The sequence below is a fragment of the Melozone crissalis genome, unplaced genomic scaffold (genome assembly GCF_028551555.1).
Source record: "Melozone crissalis strain CALT ecotype California unplaced genomic scaffold, PUWL_Pcris_2 ptg000057l_1, whole genome shotgun sequence".
Classification (NCBI taxonomy): domain Eukaryota; kingdom Metazoa; phylum Chordata; class Aves; order Passeriformes; family Passerellidae; genus Melozone; species Melozone crissalis.
Genome location: NW_026535835.1, coordinates 5,243,074 through 5,260,046, shown reverse-complemented (window position 1 = coordinate 5,260,046; position 16,973 = coordinate 5,243,074). Strand labels below are relative to the sequence as shown.

General features: G+C 43.0%; 1 protein-coding gene across 1 annotated transcript in view; it reads left to right on the top strand.

The window, feature by feature from the left end:
- The first annotated feature begins 16,312 nt into the window (after nt 1-16,312).
- RABEP1 (rabaptin, RAB GTPase binding effector protein 1) overlaps nt 16,313-16,973 on the top strand; it is a 44,845-nt gene continuing 44,184 nt past the window's right edge. The window contains exon 1 of the mRNA XM_054287061.1: nt 16,313-16,481. Coding sequence (XP_054143036.1) covers nt 16,448-16,481 — 34 coding nt within the window. The 5' untranslated portion in view covers nt 16,313-16,447. The remainder of the gene's footprint in view (nt 16,482-16,973) is intronic.

Sequence of the window (16,973 nt, the reverse complement as noted above, 5' to 3'; positions counted from 1 at the left end):
GAGTAGCCTGTCCTTGTGCAAGTGGCATGTGAGGTGAAAGATTAAAAGATCTCTGAACAGTTCCTGTTCTGCCATTAAAGCTAAAAGCTGCAGTTGGTTCTGGAAGGCAAAGAGGGTGGTACTGAAGGAAATCATCAGTAAAAGAAAGGACACCAGGAAATAAACAAGTGAAATAAGCAGAAAAAGATTAAAATAATAGGTTGGAGGTGAATAGTGGGAGGTTGAAATATCAACATCTGTCTCATTTACATGGCTTTTGAGCAATCAGGCAATCAGGTGTAAAGGAACCTGGGAGCATGTGGCAATCAGGCACAACTCAGCTGCCAAGCTGTGTGCTTGGGAGAAGGAACAGTCTAGGAGCAGAGGAGAACAGCAGCCCTGCAGAAAGAGCACATTTATTTTATTTTTACATGCTGAGGACTTCACAACCATTCTGGGAAGTTTGTAAAGGCTTTTTGGAATGGCTGTTCCAAGAAGAGAAAGGCAGACATCCAGTGAAGTCTGTCAACTCCTCCAAAATGTAGCCTTCTCCAGGTGTCCTCAGTCTCAGAGTGAACAGGTCATGTCCCCTTCTCATCCTGTCAGCAGCCATGAACTCCAAACCCTGGCTTTGTATCAGCTGTGCACAAATTTGGAGTCTCCAAGTTCCCTATCCCTTTCTATGGATCCCTATCCTTACTGGAATTCAGTGGGTATTTTTTCCAGTGGTTTTTCTGTCATGGTTTTGGAAAGTGAGGCTGGAATCAGGAGCATAGAACATTTTAAATATTAATTCATACTAATAAATTCAGCCTCCAGAGTGCAGAATCCAAAATTTCCAGGTTATGCCAACCATGCAGTGAGAAAACAACCTGTCACTTCAACAGAAGTTATTCAGGTGCAACATTATTTTGGCACTGAGTAATGCAATTCTGACAGCTTACTTCATTTTGTTTATGATGTACAGAAATAGTTTTCAAAGTTTTATTGCTGTATAGCTACAAAACCCTTTATAGCTGTGAGTTCTACTCAAGTTCACACTCACCTCCCACAAAAGCAGTTAGGACATCACTGCTCTGGACACCTGACCTGTCTGGACAAAGAGTCAGCATGGAAATTTGATAAGGAGCAGTCAGAATCACAGGAACTCTGCAGGGCTAAAATGCAGAATTTAAAGACTTCAGGGTTATACCCATAAAGTTAAAGACTGTGGCTACTTTGCAAGCTGGTCATTGAAGATATTTAAGCTCTTCAGTTGTAAGAGTTTGCTCAGGTTACCTCTTACAAGCTGTTTTCTGCACACACAGAACATTGTGAACCCAGTAATTCCTGGTGAGGATGAAGGCAGTTACAGACAGTGCTACCCAGATGTGTGACTTGTTTATAACTAAACTTTGGGAGTAACAGCAAAGCTGAATGAAACACATTTGGACCTTACCAAAAAAATGCAGCTTTCTTTTCAAGTCATATATTTTGAAGGCCAGGCCTTTGGTCTCAGTTGCTCTCAGCAGTATTGTTCTAATGGACACAATAGACATAAGAAATCCCACGTTCCTATTTCTATTATTGTGCTGCCAAGTGACTAAAGGGAGTCATGTAGGCCCTCTCATTGAAGAGTGCCCATCCGTGCTGGGGTTTTGTGTGCTCAGTTTAAAATATCCAGGGTGCTGACACTCAGATGCTTTAAGAAGCAACTTCTAGAAGGTATCCAGGACCTCTTAAAATCACATCTTAAACAACTCAACTTTTCAACAGGAGCACCTTGCTCTGGAGGTCACTTCCATTTCCTCTTATCACTTCTCCAGAATTCTCCAGTTGTAGAATACTTGGTGCATCAAAATCTGCCAAATACCAATTTACCTTGTTGAGAAGTTACCTTCCCCAAGGTGCTGGAAACACTGCAGCAGTAATTCTCCCAGCCTCAGTCAGTGCTCTGTGTGCACACATGGACATCATGGCGCCCAGGAGCAGCACCAGACACATGTGCTGCTCCCTGAGCAGGGTAGGGGTTAACTCCCCTTTTGTCACCTCAGGTGTGCATTTTTGCATTGATCCATACAGGTTATTTACTTAGGACAAGTTGTGTGACTGAGCTTTGCATAACTAGACACCTTGGAAAGGCACCTGCTTAGAATTTGCTGAGAATTCATCCTGTGAAAATTCTTCCAAAATTACAGGGGGAGCCTCTCACCTCGTGCTGGAATCACCACTGTGATGGAACTGGCTTGTTCAGGTTTGGCCACCCATGCTCAAAAAGATACACTGAATCAGGAAAAGGCCACTGAATGGCTAAAGAAGAAATAAGCAATTGTATAAGTCTTGTTTTTTTCACTCTAGCAACATAGCAAGGGGATATCCTTGATGTCTGCAAATAAATCACAAAGAAAGAAATCCACTGCAATTGCTTGGACATGAGGTAACAGGAGCAATCAGAAGAGCAGAAATGTTGTTGAAAAGGGTTGGGCCATTGTAACTAAGGTACACAAACTTAACTAGAAAGCTCTCACCATCTGCTCCTTTTGTTTATTCTCCCCCTGCCCTTAAATTGCATGTAGAAATAATTTGAACTTGAACACAGGGTTTGGATTTTGTTTTATCTTTTTTTTTTTCCTGAAAGACACAAAAAGGAGAGGGAAATCTAATGCATTCTGTCTATGTGTAATAATCTAAATTAAAAGGCAGCTTTGGCACAATACAAAATGTGGACAAACTAGCCAACCAATAACTCTAGTCTACCATTTAAAGAAGGTTTCTAACAGAGTGGGAAAACCCTGGTTCCATAACAGTGTTTAATTAGCAGTTTGTGATAGATTGTCACTGGACTTGATCCTTCTAGTCTGTCTCCCAGGAAAATGAGGCTTTTTAAAAAATTTGTTCATGCAGGTATTTTTCTGTAAAGGTGGCAGTGAACCAGAACATCAGCTCCAAACTTCATTGAACTTTGAGGAACTTGGATTCTGATTTGTGCTCCCCAGCTGGAGATCAGCTGAAGATATAGGTTGTACTTACACATATGCAGAGGAAATGAAGCAGTTTTATCAACTCACACCAGAAGAAAGATAAGACAAATTTTCTCACATGAGTCTCAGTACTTTAGAGAGTACTGCCTGAAGATGGGCACTGGGTTTTGGTGCATAACTGTCAGACAGAAATAAAAAAATGCCATGTTTTGCTGAGTTCTATTGTCTCTCCCTCCTTTTGTAAGGAAATTAAAGCCTATTTCTCTCCTAGTTCCATGAAATCTATCTGAATCCTGGTAACAAGTCTCTGAGAAATTGCTCAGAGGGAATAACAGACAAGGGTACACCCTCCACTGCTATGTTACTGCTCCATGAGTTCCAGACAAAAGCATTTCTTGTGGTTTGGCAGCAAGCATCTACTCCTAAAACCCTGGGATTGCATTGTTCTTTACATGTCAAAAGCTGATTTAGTACCCACAGGCACAGATTGCAGGGTCCCCCTTTTTAGGAGGGATCTCCAGGTTTTGCAGACTGCTGGGGCCACCTCTCACAGCAGTGACACCATTTGGGACAGTCACACCAAGAGGACTGTAAAGAACAGGCCCTTAGGTCTGCCCTGCAATGAATATTCCAGGATTTTTATCCTGACCTAGGTTAAATGGTAATACTCCAGAAACTGAGCAACTGACTGCCAGGCCCATAATAACAACTCTGAATCATTAAATAAAGATACATCTTCAGGATAAATTATTGTTAAGGCTCCAAAATAGTTCTGCTGTGTTTGGAATTCTAATATTGGTAGGCAAGCTTGACTGGAACCTCTAATGATACAAAGATCTTGCAGTCTTGCTTATCTGTAGCTAAGTTAATGAGCCTGGGACCCAAACACAGCTATTATGAGGCCCTTCTGCTCAGAATGGTGTATCTTTACTTTTAAAGCAGATCATTAAAAGTAATATCTAATGAAAACTCCATCTGTTTTCCATTGAGCGTACACTTGGCTTTTTTCTTTTTTATCCTCTAAGGCTCCATGAAGCTTTGCAGCACACAGGGCTGACACTGTCACTGCTAACAGGACAAGCCAGTCCTTGATGCAATTCCTTTGTCCAGGGAAGTTAAACATTGGGTATATCTGGATCTATTAACATAAAAGTAACCTTTTGGACCTTTAATTTCTTTTATATCCAGGAACTGGAGAGAGATGCACGGATATTAAGTGGTGTAATAAATTTTAAGTCACACAGACTTGCACAGAACCAAATCTACAGACCATAAATGTTATTTTGCATTAAAGCATTAGCAATAAAAGCTGAGACTTGCCACTCAGTTCTCTCTCTTGTACCCAGCTAAATGGGAATTCCTGAGCCCTGCTAAGACATAGGGTTAAAGACACAAAGTTGTGCAGTTGTGATCCCTACAGAAACTCTTACAGTTTTCTATCACATGAACCTACAGAAGCCAAACACATGCACATGCAGTTTCCATTACTAAATAATTCATTTGCCAGTCCCAGAAAAACCTGGTAGTATCAGATACACAAACACTTTATGCTAAGTGCTGTTAAAGCCTAGTTTCCAACAGACTTGAGTCTTAAGGATTTACCCAAGTGAAGATTTTCTGTCCTCTTCTAAGGGCTTTCCTCCCTTATTCCCCATACTGACATGGCTACCTGCAGTAATTAATTTTTTAGGAATTTCACAGAACAAAAGAAACATGCCTAAACTGACCATGGAAATTAAAACTTTTTTTTCCCATCAAAAGAAGGAAATTCTGGAACAAACAACAAATAAAGTGGAAAAGTGGGAGAATAGAGAGACAACAAGGAGGAAAGAGCTTATTTTTGAATAGCACCAAGCTGTTTATGAAAAAGATTGGAAACTTGGCTCACTACAGGAGCAGAAGACTGCATTCAGCAATCCCAAAGATAATTTTAATTCTACATTTCCTTCACCAGAACTGGTGATAGAATAGATAATTTTTCCTTTAGAATTAGTTTTCTCTGCACTTGCCTGTGCAAACATGTAAGTTAAAATGCATGTCACCTCTTTCCCATGCTCCAGCAAGGACAATAAAAAGAGAATGTGACCTCTTGTGTGGCCTGTAACAAGCATAAATTAATGATGATTTAAAATGCTTTCAATGTGGAAAAAAGTCCCATATTTCATACAGCTTTATGAATAAAGATATCTTCTATGGTTGATCACAAATAAACCAGAAGAGAATCAAGCAGGTAATATGGAAATACAAAGTAATAAAGACTTTTTCTTTCCTTTTGCTTTTGTAAGAAAATGAGACTCATGTTTATGTTTGTTTATATGAATTGGCCCCAAGCAGTATTGGAACTGGTTCATAATTCCCACTCAGATTTTTAGAACTTGCAATATTTAATTCCTGCAAGTTCTGTGAAAATAGACAGCCAAGTTAAGACAGATTATTCATTTCTCATTGAAGAAAAAGGCTAAACTGAATTAAATCCCCATTAGACATCAAAGAATCCATGCCTAAACACAATCCAAGATATAAATCCATAGGAAAAAAATATTTCACTGCTTGCAGAACTACTTGTATTGAATGAGATCACAGAGATATAACATCACTATGACAGAATCTAATCACCACTCAACAAACATTTTGGAAACAAGTCAGCAACCACATCTGCTTCACCAGAACCACAGCCTCATGTGACAGGAAGCTTATTAGAGACCCTGTCTCTCATTATTTTGTTTTTGCTTATAACTTCTCAGCATGAATATTCAATATTGAAAAAGCAAGCAGCTTCCTTTACAGACCATCCAGAAAGGAGAAAAAAAAATTGTGTCAAACATTCCAGATCCTGAAGAAATTGATGCCTGTGGAGCTATGGATTTCTACCAGCAAAACATCTGGCACAAAACAACATTAAACATGAATAACTTGCTTCTCTTTTGCCTTACCATTGGTGTGAGGCAATAATAACTCCTCTGAAGTTTTCTTGATGTATCAAGCCTGAAAACAAGACAAAAGAGAAGAAATCCAGCCCTTTAAACATAGGAATGTAACTCAAAGTACCTCAATTTCTTAGTAGCAGAACATGTTACATTGTGAGACATTTTTCTCGGTTACTATACGTGAAACAGTTGCTTTACAATACTCTCAATTCTGCAATTTAGGAATTCCCATTTGGTGCTCTTTCATAGCTTTGGTCACAGATCCAGGAGTCAGAGCCTCTGAGCAGGTAAATTTGGTAAAATTTACAGGGGAAAACACCACTCATAGGAAAATCTGTCCAGGAGTGAAGCCAAATGTCCAAAGTCTCAGCCAGGATAACAGTAGCTCTGTGTACTCAGCCTTCCTTAGCAGAAACACTTCCTGAAGTGAAAGGATTCATCTCAAACACTTCCTAAACTGAAAGGATTCATCTCAAATACTTCCTAAAGTGAAAGGATTCATCCCAAACACTTCTAAATTGGGTGGTTGTTGCTCTAGGATACGAAATAAAATGACATGGACACTGGAATCTCCAAGGTAAAAAAGGAGGCTTTATTTTTCTGACTCCAACATTTACAGATTTCCAAAAGTGACAGTGGATTGGAGGGTGAAAGTGCCAGCTCTCCAATGACACTGGACAAACCAACAGTCCATCAAATTTCTCCTCCTCCATAAAAGAATGCAAAACAATGAGTTATTTACAGAAAGTGTGTGAAAATGTTTGTTACAAGAATGTAAACATCAGAAATCTTTAAAAACCAGGGTGACAGGTGGTGTACCAGCCCTTGACTTATCTCTGCAGTCACAGCTGGTGATGTGAGAGCTGCCCCTCCTCACTGTGCCCAGCAGTGGGATGGTTTTGGGAAGGCTGGGGCTGTGCAATGTTGTGTGACTGCAACATGGGCACCTCCATCTGTCGAGTGGCATCAGTCCTGTGACACCCCACAGCTCCTGTTTGCACATTCCTCAGCTCTGCAGGAGTTTTCCCTGCACATAAGGCTGGGCTGGCAGTGGCATTTGGAAATGCTGAGCTGTGGGGTAGCACTCACTTTCTCTGGCAGGCAGGTGTTGCATGGATACATCCCCACCAGGGCCCTGTGGTGGGCAGGCACGTTTTACACAGACCAGAGCTCTCAAACAGGGTCCCACTCTGCAGACACATCAGACAATATCTTCCCCAAACCTCTGGATAACCTTTCTTTCTTCTTTCTCCATCACCTTGTGGACAGATAAAAAACCTTTCAGGGAGATCTTAAGTCGGTGTTGCCATTTCAACCCCACAGATGTCAAAGTGATTTTTACACTCTTTCTGCTCAGCTAATTGCCAAGCCCCAACAAAGGCACTTTAATGGGCTGCACCAAGCAATAAACCATCATCTATTGGCTCCAGCAACAAGGAAGGAAGAGAGGGAATGCAAAGCTGGAACAAAGCACAGACCCAGAGCAGGTCCAAATACTTGCAGAAACTGATTTATCCAAATATTTGATACCAGATGTTCTATTCAGAATATTTTAACAGAGCTCCACAGAACATTAAATGCTTCTCATGTTTTCAGTATCCAGCCCACTCCATCTGGGCACTTCTGCCACAGGGCACAAACAAAACACTGCTTAATATTAATCAAAGAAGTGATTTTTCCTCTCTTTGCAAGTTCAATATAGAAAGAGTAAGAGCAAACATATGCTAAGCTGTTCCTGGGAACACTGAACACAACAGAGGAGCTGTCTTGGATTACAGCATTTCCAAATTATGCTCAAAGTCTTGTTTTGGGGAGGATATATTACAACAAACATTGTGCTAAACAGGAGCACTCTTCATGTTTGATTAATAAATATATGGTTCATAATATACCAAATTCATATTTCTGTGCTTACCTAGAGTTTCCACAGATTACTGCATTGCTCCTAGTCAACAGAAAAGTTGCATCCTTTTCCTTGGACATTTATTTGGGTATCACTTCTTTACAGATAACAATTATTTTTGTCTACACCCAATGGACTCATTTTTTTAGCCCCATGGACTCCTTGTTCTCCTATTAGTTCCTTTTCTCCAGCCCATCAACAGCCTGTAGCCATATGTACTAAAAATTACTACCTTAGTGCACACATCTGTGCAAAGCCTTTCTCCAAATTATTTTAATTCTTGAAATCCAGCACTACCTACATTTATCAAACAGTACCAGGCTGTTGAGACTGTGCAGTGGCAGCTGAGGTCACTTCTCCTTTATTTTCTCAGCTGCCAGTGAACCCTTCTAGTCTCTTTCTGCTGATCCAACTCTGCAAAGGGGAAGGATAACAGGATAACCAGTTTTCTCTCCTCTCCATCATGGATTTAATTCACCTACTTTTCTTAACTGGCCCCATCTATCACCACCTCCATTTCCTCCTAACTTGTATGTCTTGCTCCCTCAGTCAGTAACTCCCTCAGTCAGGAACTCCAACTCAGAATACAGCTCTTCTTTAAAAGATGTGACCTTCTCAGTTGTCTCCTGCCCTCCTGAGAGGATGAAAGCCCTGCCAGCATTCCCTTACAAGTTCCTTCTCTAACTGGCTGGAGTCTCTTTCCATGAACTCCTCGTGCATCCCAGCAGGTGCAGCTGGACCGTGGGGTGTGCAGAGCTGCCTCTGTCCCAGCGCCACCGAGTTCTTGTGTGTTTACTCAGCTCAAGCACTGGATGGTGCTCGTGGCACTTCCATGCTGCAAAAGCGCTTTCCAAACCCTCCCACTTCTCCCGAGAGCTGCAAAAACCCCCCGGGGTCACATACAGTTGCAGGTCTAAGCCTCTAAATCCCAAGAAGAGCATGTTTTGACTACACAGAATGTGTTTGAGGTTGCAGTGGAAGGGGCTCAGCTAGGTAAGGACAAATGCCAAATGAAATGTCACTGCCTATCACACACAAATCCACCGAGCAGTGGCTTGCACATTCGGCCTCAAATATTTTATTTGCTAATTGGTTCCTTATCAGTGTTCCCCATAGCAACAAGGAGATGTAAGTGGCATCAAGTGGGCTGAGTGACATTATGTCTGCATGTAAATGTGACTGGGATTGTGCATGGAGGGGATGATCTGAGGGAGGTTAACAACATAATGTGAAACCTCCTGTGGTCTCAGAGGAGAAAGGAGCTTCTTAATGCTGCCTGTGTGAGGTAGGGAAGCTATCTCAGCAGCAAGCCTTTTTGAGAGAATCAGACAGATTCTACAGAAAATGAGTTTGTTTGATCTTTTTGCCTACTAAGAAGTATTGATTTTACACCAGATGTTTGGCTTCAGTTATTTTTTATAAAAATGTCAGAAGATTTTTTTGTATTCTTAAAGGTGTCATGAATAAGCAAAGGAAATATACTTTATAGAAGGAAAAAAGCTAAAGGGAGATAGGAGATAAATGTTCAGGTTTTTTCCTTTCTTTTGCTGATTTTTGTGCATTCCTAGGCAAATCAAGCTGTCTCTTTGAAGTTGCTCAGCCTTGTATATTGCTGATAATTCCTTCTCTTCCAGCTCTTCTAAAAGGCTCTGTCTTCAATGGAAGTGCCATAAAAGTACAAAGTATTTTGTGTGTCTGCATCTAAGGAACATAGGTCTACAAAAGGCACTCTAGCAAAACAAAGCAAATAGAGAGAATGCTGTAACATTTAGGAAAAGTCAAGGAAAAAGGGAATAAAAGGACTCATAAGGATGGGGTGGCATTGATGAGAAACATCTGGACTAGCTGGATGTACCCACTGACCTAAGATGTGGGATTCAAACCTGTATTGATAAATATTTGGATTGGACCACCTCTGGCTATACAGACATCAGCACAGCCCCAGAAAAGGCTCAGGAATCACTGAAGAATCCCACTTGGAGGAAGGCCTTGAATTACTTTCCAACAATCCTACCTGGATGAAGCAGTTCAGAGGGGGAGCTTGTTCATATGAAGGACTTGTTCAGATTTGGTGATCCCCTGAAAGCCTGTGGCAACTCTTCAGCTGCCTAGTCTACTCTTCACACAAAGACTGCTCCATCTTCTTGGGTATCCTCCTTCTAAATGTCTCCAAAGACAGTCCTGAAAGGGACAAACTGAGGGTTAACAGCACTTGGATGAATAAAACACTCCAAACTGAGCACTGCTGTTGAAGCCTTAACATGGAAATCTTTTGGCTACACCATTTAATACGACGCACACGGGACAATGAATTTTACAGTACTTGCAACACTCCCTCCTTCTCTTGGCAAGTGGGCATTGCAAACCATCAGAATTTATGGGATAACTGAGCTGCTTGTGCCTCAGAGGAAGAAAATGGGATAAGTGGCCCAGTGCTGCAGATCTGCCACGATTCATCCCATCGAGTTAAGGAACCGGCCGCCTCAAGATTCAGAAATTGAGTGCAGGAGATGCTACTGCTCAGAGAACTGCTACTACAGGCAATATTTGAGTGTAAAACAGCCTCAAGAACCAGGAAACCTGTTGTTATTTTAGTTGTTTTGTTATTTTGTTGTTATTTTCCTTTTTTTAAAAGGCAAGTGTAATCTCATGCACAGAGTGAAAAACAAGAGAGTTCTCTCGGGGGTCCCGCTGCCCTCAATGTCCCCAGGTGCAGGACCAGGTTGGGTGTGCTTGTGAAAGTCTGAGAAATGTGTGGTGACCTGTTGGAACCCTGGCCACTGAGAATTTCAGACTTTCTGTGCTGACAGGCACTGACCCCCAAGAGAACACTGCATTTGACCTGGGGCCATGGAGAAGGCATCCAAAATTGAATGATAGAACTGGGATTATAAGTGTATAGTTTAAATAGAAGTGTGTAATATCACATGGTAGAAAACTTAAAGGTTTTAAAACATAGAAATATATATAAAACAAGTTAGACATTTTAAAACAGAAGCTAGTCCTTCTTTATAAGTGTAAATAGTATTATGTAATTAGATTTTAAAATCCACATTAAAACTGCAAGTAATTAGCTATTAAGTTAAAAATAAAAATAATTTAAGAATAATTTCTTAATTAAACTGTTTATCCCTAAAAATGTTGTAAAAAAAGAAATAAGACTCCATTTTTAGTTTATTAAAATAAAATACTATAAAACTCCCAATTTATAAAACTATAAATAAAAACTAATAAATATCTAAATCCAAACAAAAAAATACCATCTTACACATTTAATCCCAAGCCTAACAAAAGAATATAAAACTCCACAGTGGCTGACATGGTCCTTGCTGGTGCCTCTCTCCTCTCTTGTGGCATCTTGCTGCAATAACAGAGCTGCCAGGAGGGAGCCTTTGTCCAAGAGTGCCCACAGCAGAGGTTCAAGCAGAGATGCAGCTATTGCAGTGTTGCAGTGTGTGCAGGTAACTTTATAATGCAGATTTGGTGAGTCTGAATGGGCTATGGCATATTTTTAGATCCTCCCAGGAAGGAGTGTGTAAGCACAAAGCAGGGCTGTGCCTCCCTGCAGTGGCAATTCTCATGTACTGCTGAGCAAGGATACCCAAAAGGCTGTGCTCATAATGTGCCCTTTGTTACTCACACAGACTGAATTTCTGATTTCTTGGTTAATTTGCAGTAAGAAAAATTGTTTAGTTTCATGGTATATCACAACATTCAATGAGCTTGTCCCTTGGGAACACCAAGAGCTTTCAGATCTTAATATAGACATCTTTCAAATGAGATCATTAACGAGTATATCTCTGGATTGAGAGCCAATGCAAGCACTTGGATTTTTTGCCTGCCAAATTTTCATTTTTGGCTCCATTTTCTTCCCATATATTCAAAGAACTGCACCACATGGAATCCTTTAAACAATAGATGGGATAACATAATTTTTCAATTGCTCTTGCAAAGGTTTTTAACCACATAAACTATTCCAGGGTTCGCTAAGAAGTTACCATTGCAAATAATGTAATTGTTCCAGGCTAAATTCCTTGCATTCCAGAAGAACTTTTGAAGCAAAGAGCATGACTGATTTGGGATTTTTAACCAGCCTCTTTATGGTAATACTTAGATGAATGTAAATTTTCTCCAAAAGCTTTGCTTTTAAAAGAAAGGACCAAAGCCAAGAAACACTCCTAGCTGCAGAACCAATACTTAATGCTAATGACCCGTTGATCTCAATAGAGAGAAAATAAACATTTAAAAATTAGGAAACTGCACACTTTATTTTAAACAATAAAAAAAGGTGAGAAAAACAGTAGACAAAATCTGGTGAAACTAGTGCAAGCAATAAATTCTGGTTTTTCTCTCCTCTTTTGCAAGCAGGACAAGGCTGTTACTTGCCTTTGGAATGAAGTCAAGGCTCACTGTCCTGCTCCACCAAATTTCTCCTTAAAGATGTGTGTGACTTCTGCTTCCTGGGCTTCACCTGGAATTTAAAACACACTTTTTTTTTCTGGTAACATGTTTACTCTTATCACTTGAAACATTCTTGTTGCATTCCTCCAAAGCTGATGTCATTGCATGGTTTGGCCAGTGGAGACTGTTACCCAACTCTCCTGCAGGTAGAGTAGGTGGGGGAGACGAAATCTCCTTCTTGCTGAGGCAGAGGGCCCCAGTTCTACAATTCTCATCCCCACAAAGCCACTTCCCAAATCCACCTCGTTACTGAGCTTTCTTGGATTAATTGATCAAGCAGTGGGTGGTTTAGGAGGTGAATTACTCTGGGAGTAGGGCCTGTGATTCACTGGAGACCCCCACCACACAGGGCATTATGGAATCCAACTTCTCTGTGGCCAGTAAAGCAGCAGACATGGGGAGCAGCACTTCAGAGAACCTTTTGGATCTCCATTCTGATTCTGTGCTACAGGCCAGCTTCCCACACACCAGCCTGTTTCCACTGGATTCACACCAGATGCAGACTTGGCCTTGCAAGTCCAGAAATTCAGTTCATCTTTTTAAAGACTCTGGGTTTTGTAGAATTGGCTTAGCTGTTGTATGAAACAATAGTATCTTGTATCACTCAAAACAAAAGGAATTAGCTCTGTATTTATTAGCCAAACTTCCTGTGAATACAAAGCTTTTGGGATCATACTCTTCCCCAGTGTGATCACAGCCCTGCCCCTTTACCTATCCACAAGGAGGAATTGGCTGGAGCTGCAGGGACTCCCCCAGAGCTGTGCACTTCGTACAAGTACAATGTATGTAACTGGGTCTTGTCCTGACATGGAGCACAGCTAGGGTAACTCAACCAGCCTCAGGATCTGGGACTAGTGTCACAGATAAGGACAGTGATAATTGCCTTCTCCAAAGCCTCATGAAAATAGATGCCTCAGTTGAGGTTAAAGTGCCCCAAGTAAAGGAAAAAGAATAAAGGCAAAGACACAGAAAGAGAAAAACCTTTCTACATGATCAAAAAAAAATAAGCAGGGAAAGTTTCATTTGGAATTTGACTATCCATAAGCACAGAAGTCAATCAACCATAAGACCTCTTAGAAAAACAGATGTAATCAGATTTAATAAGATTCCATCTTTATCCATTTATTTGTTTTATTTTCCTCAAGGAAAATGAAGATACTTCTTGTCTCCTAGATATGTTATGTGAATTACTTCACTGTTCTCTTTGCAACCAAACAACTCCAGCCACTCTCAGCTTCCTCCTGGTCTCCAGCAACCACTGTGTGTTCACACTCACTGCTTACCACCTGGATGTTACTGTTCAAACAAAACCTGCAAACTTCTTTTTTTCAGTGAGCCTGCAGGATTTCATTTCAGGCAGAGTGCAAAGTGACAGCTACTCCTCCACCCGTACTGACACAGCACACATTCTCCAGGAAGATGCATCTTCCATTCACACGTGTCTGCTGCATGTGGTGCTCAAAATGCCCATGTTAGGTTTTAGGCCAAATAAATTTGATAAAAAATCATGGGATTTTAGGAGCATTATTTCTGGAGAAGCTTATTCCAGAAATAGTCTGTGCTCACCTGCGTCACTGATGCCTTAGCACTGCACTTGTCTAACATTCACACCACCAGGACTGGAATTCAGGACTTTTGGTCCCTGCTGGTTCTCTGCTGCAAGACCTTTTCCTCTGACTGAAAACTGCTGCTAAACCTCCTTTCGTTCTTTTAAGATTTAGCTGAGTCATGCTAGGAAATCCTTTGAGATCAAGGCTATAAGAACTACAAGTGAGCAGAATCAAATGGGACATTTTGGGAGGCACAGAGGAAATTACACAATTGTTTCAGGTTAGAATACATTCTATTAGATACTACATAAACCTTCACCTCTGTCAAGTCCAATTACTATCCAGAAAAGAAAGATTAAGCAAGAACCACACCTATAAAGCTAGTACAGCTCTAAATTGAAGAACAAGAAAGGGAAATAAAAGTACAAACCCCTTGAGAGTTCTTATATATTTCAAACTACATATAAAACCCATTCAGAATGTAAGCTCAGGAGTTCAGACAGAGACTTGGAAATGTTGCAATTCCAATAGTCAATATCCTGTCATCCAGTCTATGGAAGTGATGAAAGTGAAGTTATATTAATCCCTTAATAAGCACTTGTAGGTACAGCAGATATCAAGCTTGTTATTATCTTACTTGCTTTTTGCAGCAGGAGTGATGCTGCACTGAGTTTGATCCCTGACCGACCAGAATGTGTCAGAGTTTTGCCTCAACATGAACAAGATGAAATAAGCTGCTAATGTGGGTGCTCTGAGGTGCCCATATGAACACACAGCAGGGTGGAGTTTCAAGAGCTCAGTTCCTACACTCAGGACTAGATTTTCAGGGAGGTTCATGCACTGGATGCTTGTAACATCCAGGTACTTATAAAAAAGCCTAAGAAGGAGCTAAGAAATTTGTAAATGTACCTCAAGTGATAGATACTTTATCCTTTGATCATCTGCCACTAAGTCAGCAGTTCTGTAAGCAGCTGACACTTCTGGGTTCTCCACATTTCCATGAAGAAAGCCCTAGATGTCTCAATCTGGGAACAATGAAAAGTTAAGTCTTTACTTTAAGCCTGCTTTATACAATAGCAAAGACTGAGAAAATTTACCTCAACTGATCAAAAAGGGCAAAATGGAATAATTTTCAAAGACTGCCTATTTCAGGTTTGCATTTGGTTTAAATGAGCAAAAATTTAATGGGAAATGCAGAATCTCATGCCTTGCCATACAATGTATTATGGCAGCAAGGCTTGAAAGACAGTGGCAACAAGTGAGATTCAGCTTAAAAGTGATTCATTTTAGGGTATGCAAGCCATAAGAAAAGTGAGTTATAACAGATCCTGCCCTTGAAAGGAACCGTTGGTGTAATTTCTATTCCAACTCTGCATTCTACATGTGATTTTACATGTGCTCAAATGATGTAGATCTACAATTTTATTGCTGCAACCTGGAGTTCGGACATGTTCTCCTAGTTAGATGGAAGGACTAAAACCCACCAAAGGACTAAACCTCCATCAACAAAGCCCAACCATGGGTGCTGAGAAAGGGACCCCTTGCCTTCCACTGCCCAGCCAGGTCACAGCTGCATTATTGGTGTGACAACAAGTGTGACAACTAAAAATAGGCCAGGGACTAATACACCAATTTCCATGCCAAGTGTGTAATTTACTAATAAAACTTCCTGATTGCTTGCAGACAAATCATGACTTTTGAGGGTCATTTGTCCATGAGGATTTGTGAATCTTGGGTGCTTCCATCCCCTTCAGGGTGAGTCATCACCTCAGAAATGTGGCACTCAGTGCCAGGCAGGGGTGACAAGCTGGGGATCAGTCTCAGGTTGGACTCGATGACCTCAAAGGTCTTTTCCAACCTCAGTGATTCTGTGATTAAAGGGCAGGATTTGTTGGTGTTGTTTCCTCAATAATAAACATTAGTTACGCCTCCGAGCTGAAGGCCCGGCTATTTCTCCCTTGCCCGGGGCTGAGGGGCCAGGCCGGGCAGGGACTCGGGAGAAGCCATCACCATCCTCACCCTGACCCCAGTCCCTGCTCCAAGCTCTTTTCCACGGTCCTCAATATCTGTCTCTGTCCCTTTACTCCGTTCCTGGTCCCTGGTCCTGGTATTTGGCCCCTGTTCCCCATTCCGGTGCCTCTTCCTTGTCCCTGTGCCCCGTCTCTGGTTCCCGGTCTTTGTCCCAGTCCCTGTCCCTGGTTCCGGTTCCTTATCCCTATCTCTACCCCCAGTCCCTGTCTCCGTTCCCAGTACTGGTCTCCATTCCCAGTCCCATTCCCAATTCCAAGTCCGATCCCGATCCCGATCCCGTCCCCTGGTCCCCGGTTCCGAACTCCGATCCCCGATTCCGATCCCCAGTCCCCGTCCCTCGGTCTCGGTCTCGGTCCCGGTCCCGGTCCCGCAGCCGGTCCCGCAGCCGGTCCCCGTCTCCCGATCCCTCCCCGCTCGGCGCCCGCAGCCGGTCCCGTGTCTCACCGTGGGCGCCTGCGCGGGGCTCCTCCTCCTGCTGCTTCTCCTCCTCCTGCCCGTCCTCCCCTCCCGCCGCCGCCGGCCGCTGTCAGGATGAGGCGGAGGAGGCGGTGGCCCGGCCCGGCCGCTCCCGTCTCTCTGCCCGTGGCGTAGCGGTCCCCACCCGGAGGAGGCCGCGGCGGTGCCGCCCGCCGAGCCATGGCCCAGCCGGGCCCCAGCGCCCAGACCGAAGGTACCGCGGGGGCGGCGGCGCGGCCTGCGCAGCACCGGGCTCGCCTGGGAGCCGCGCCGGCCGCGGGGCGAGGGCGGCGGCCTGGGCGCGATCGGCCGGGCAGGGTCCGGGGGCCCGCACGGAGCGGGGACCCGCCGGGAGGAAGCGGGGAGCGGCCCGGGGAGCTCGGCTGGGAAGGCCTCGGGAGGGGGCGGGAGGCAGCGCAAGTGGATTTTTAGGCTGGAAATGTGGAGCAAGGGCGGCTCCCGGCGCGGGGATAACGCTGGGAGGACGCGCTGCTGCTGGGGAAGGGGAGCCCAGCCGGGATGGGACGAGGCCTCCACACCCTGGTAGGGGAGGAGGGGAAGGGTGGCGGTGTATCCAGGTAGACATTGATCCTCCGGGTGGGACGCCGTCATTGCTTTGGCCACGGCGGGGGTGAGGCAGAGTAGAAATTCTGGGGACGTTTGCCTGTGTTCGAAAAGGCACTCGGAAGGTGCAGGTCGGGATGTG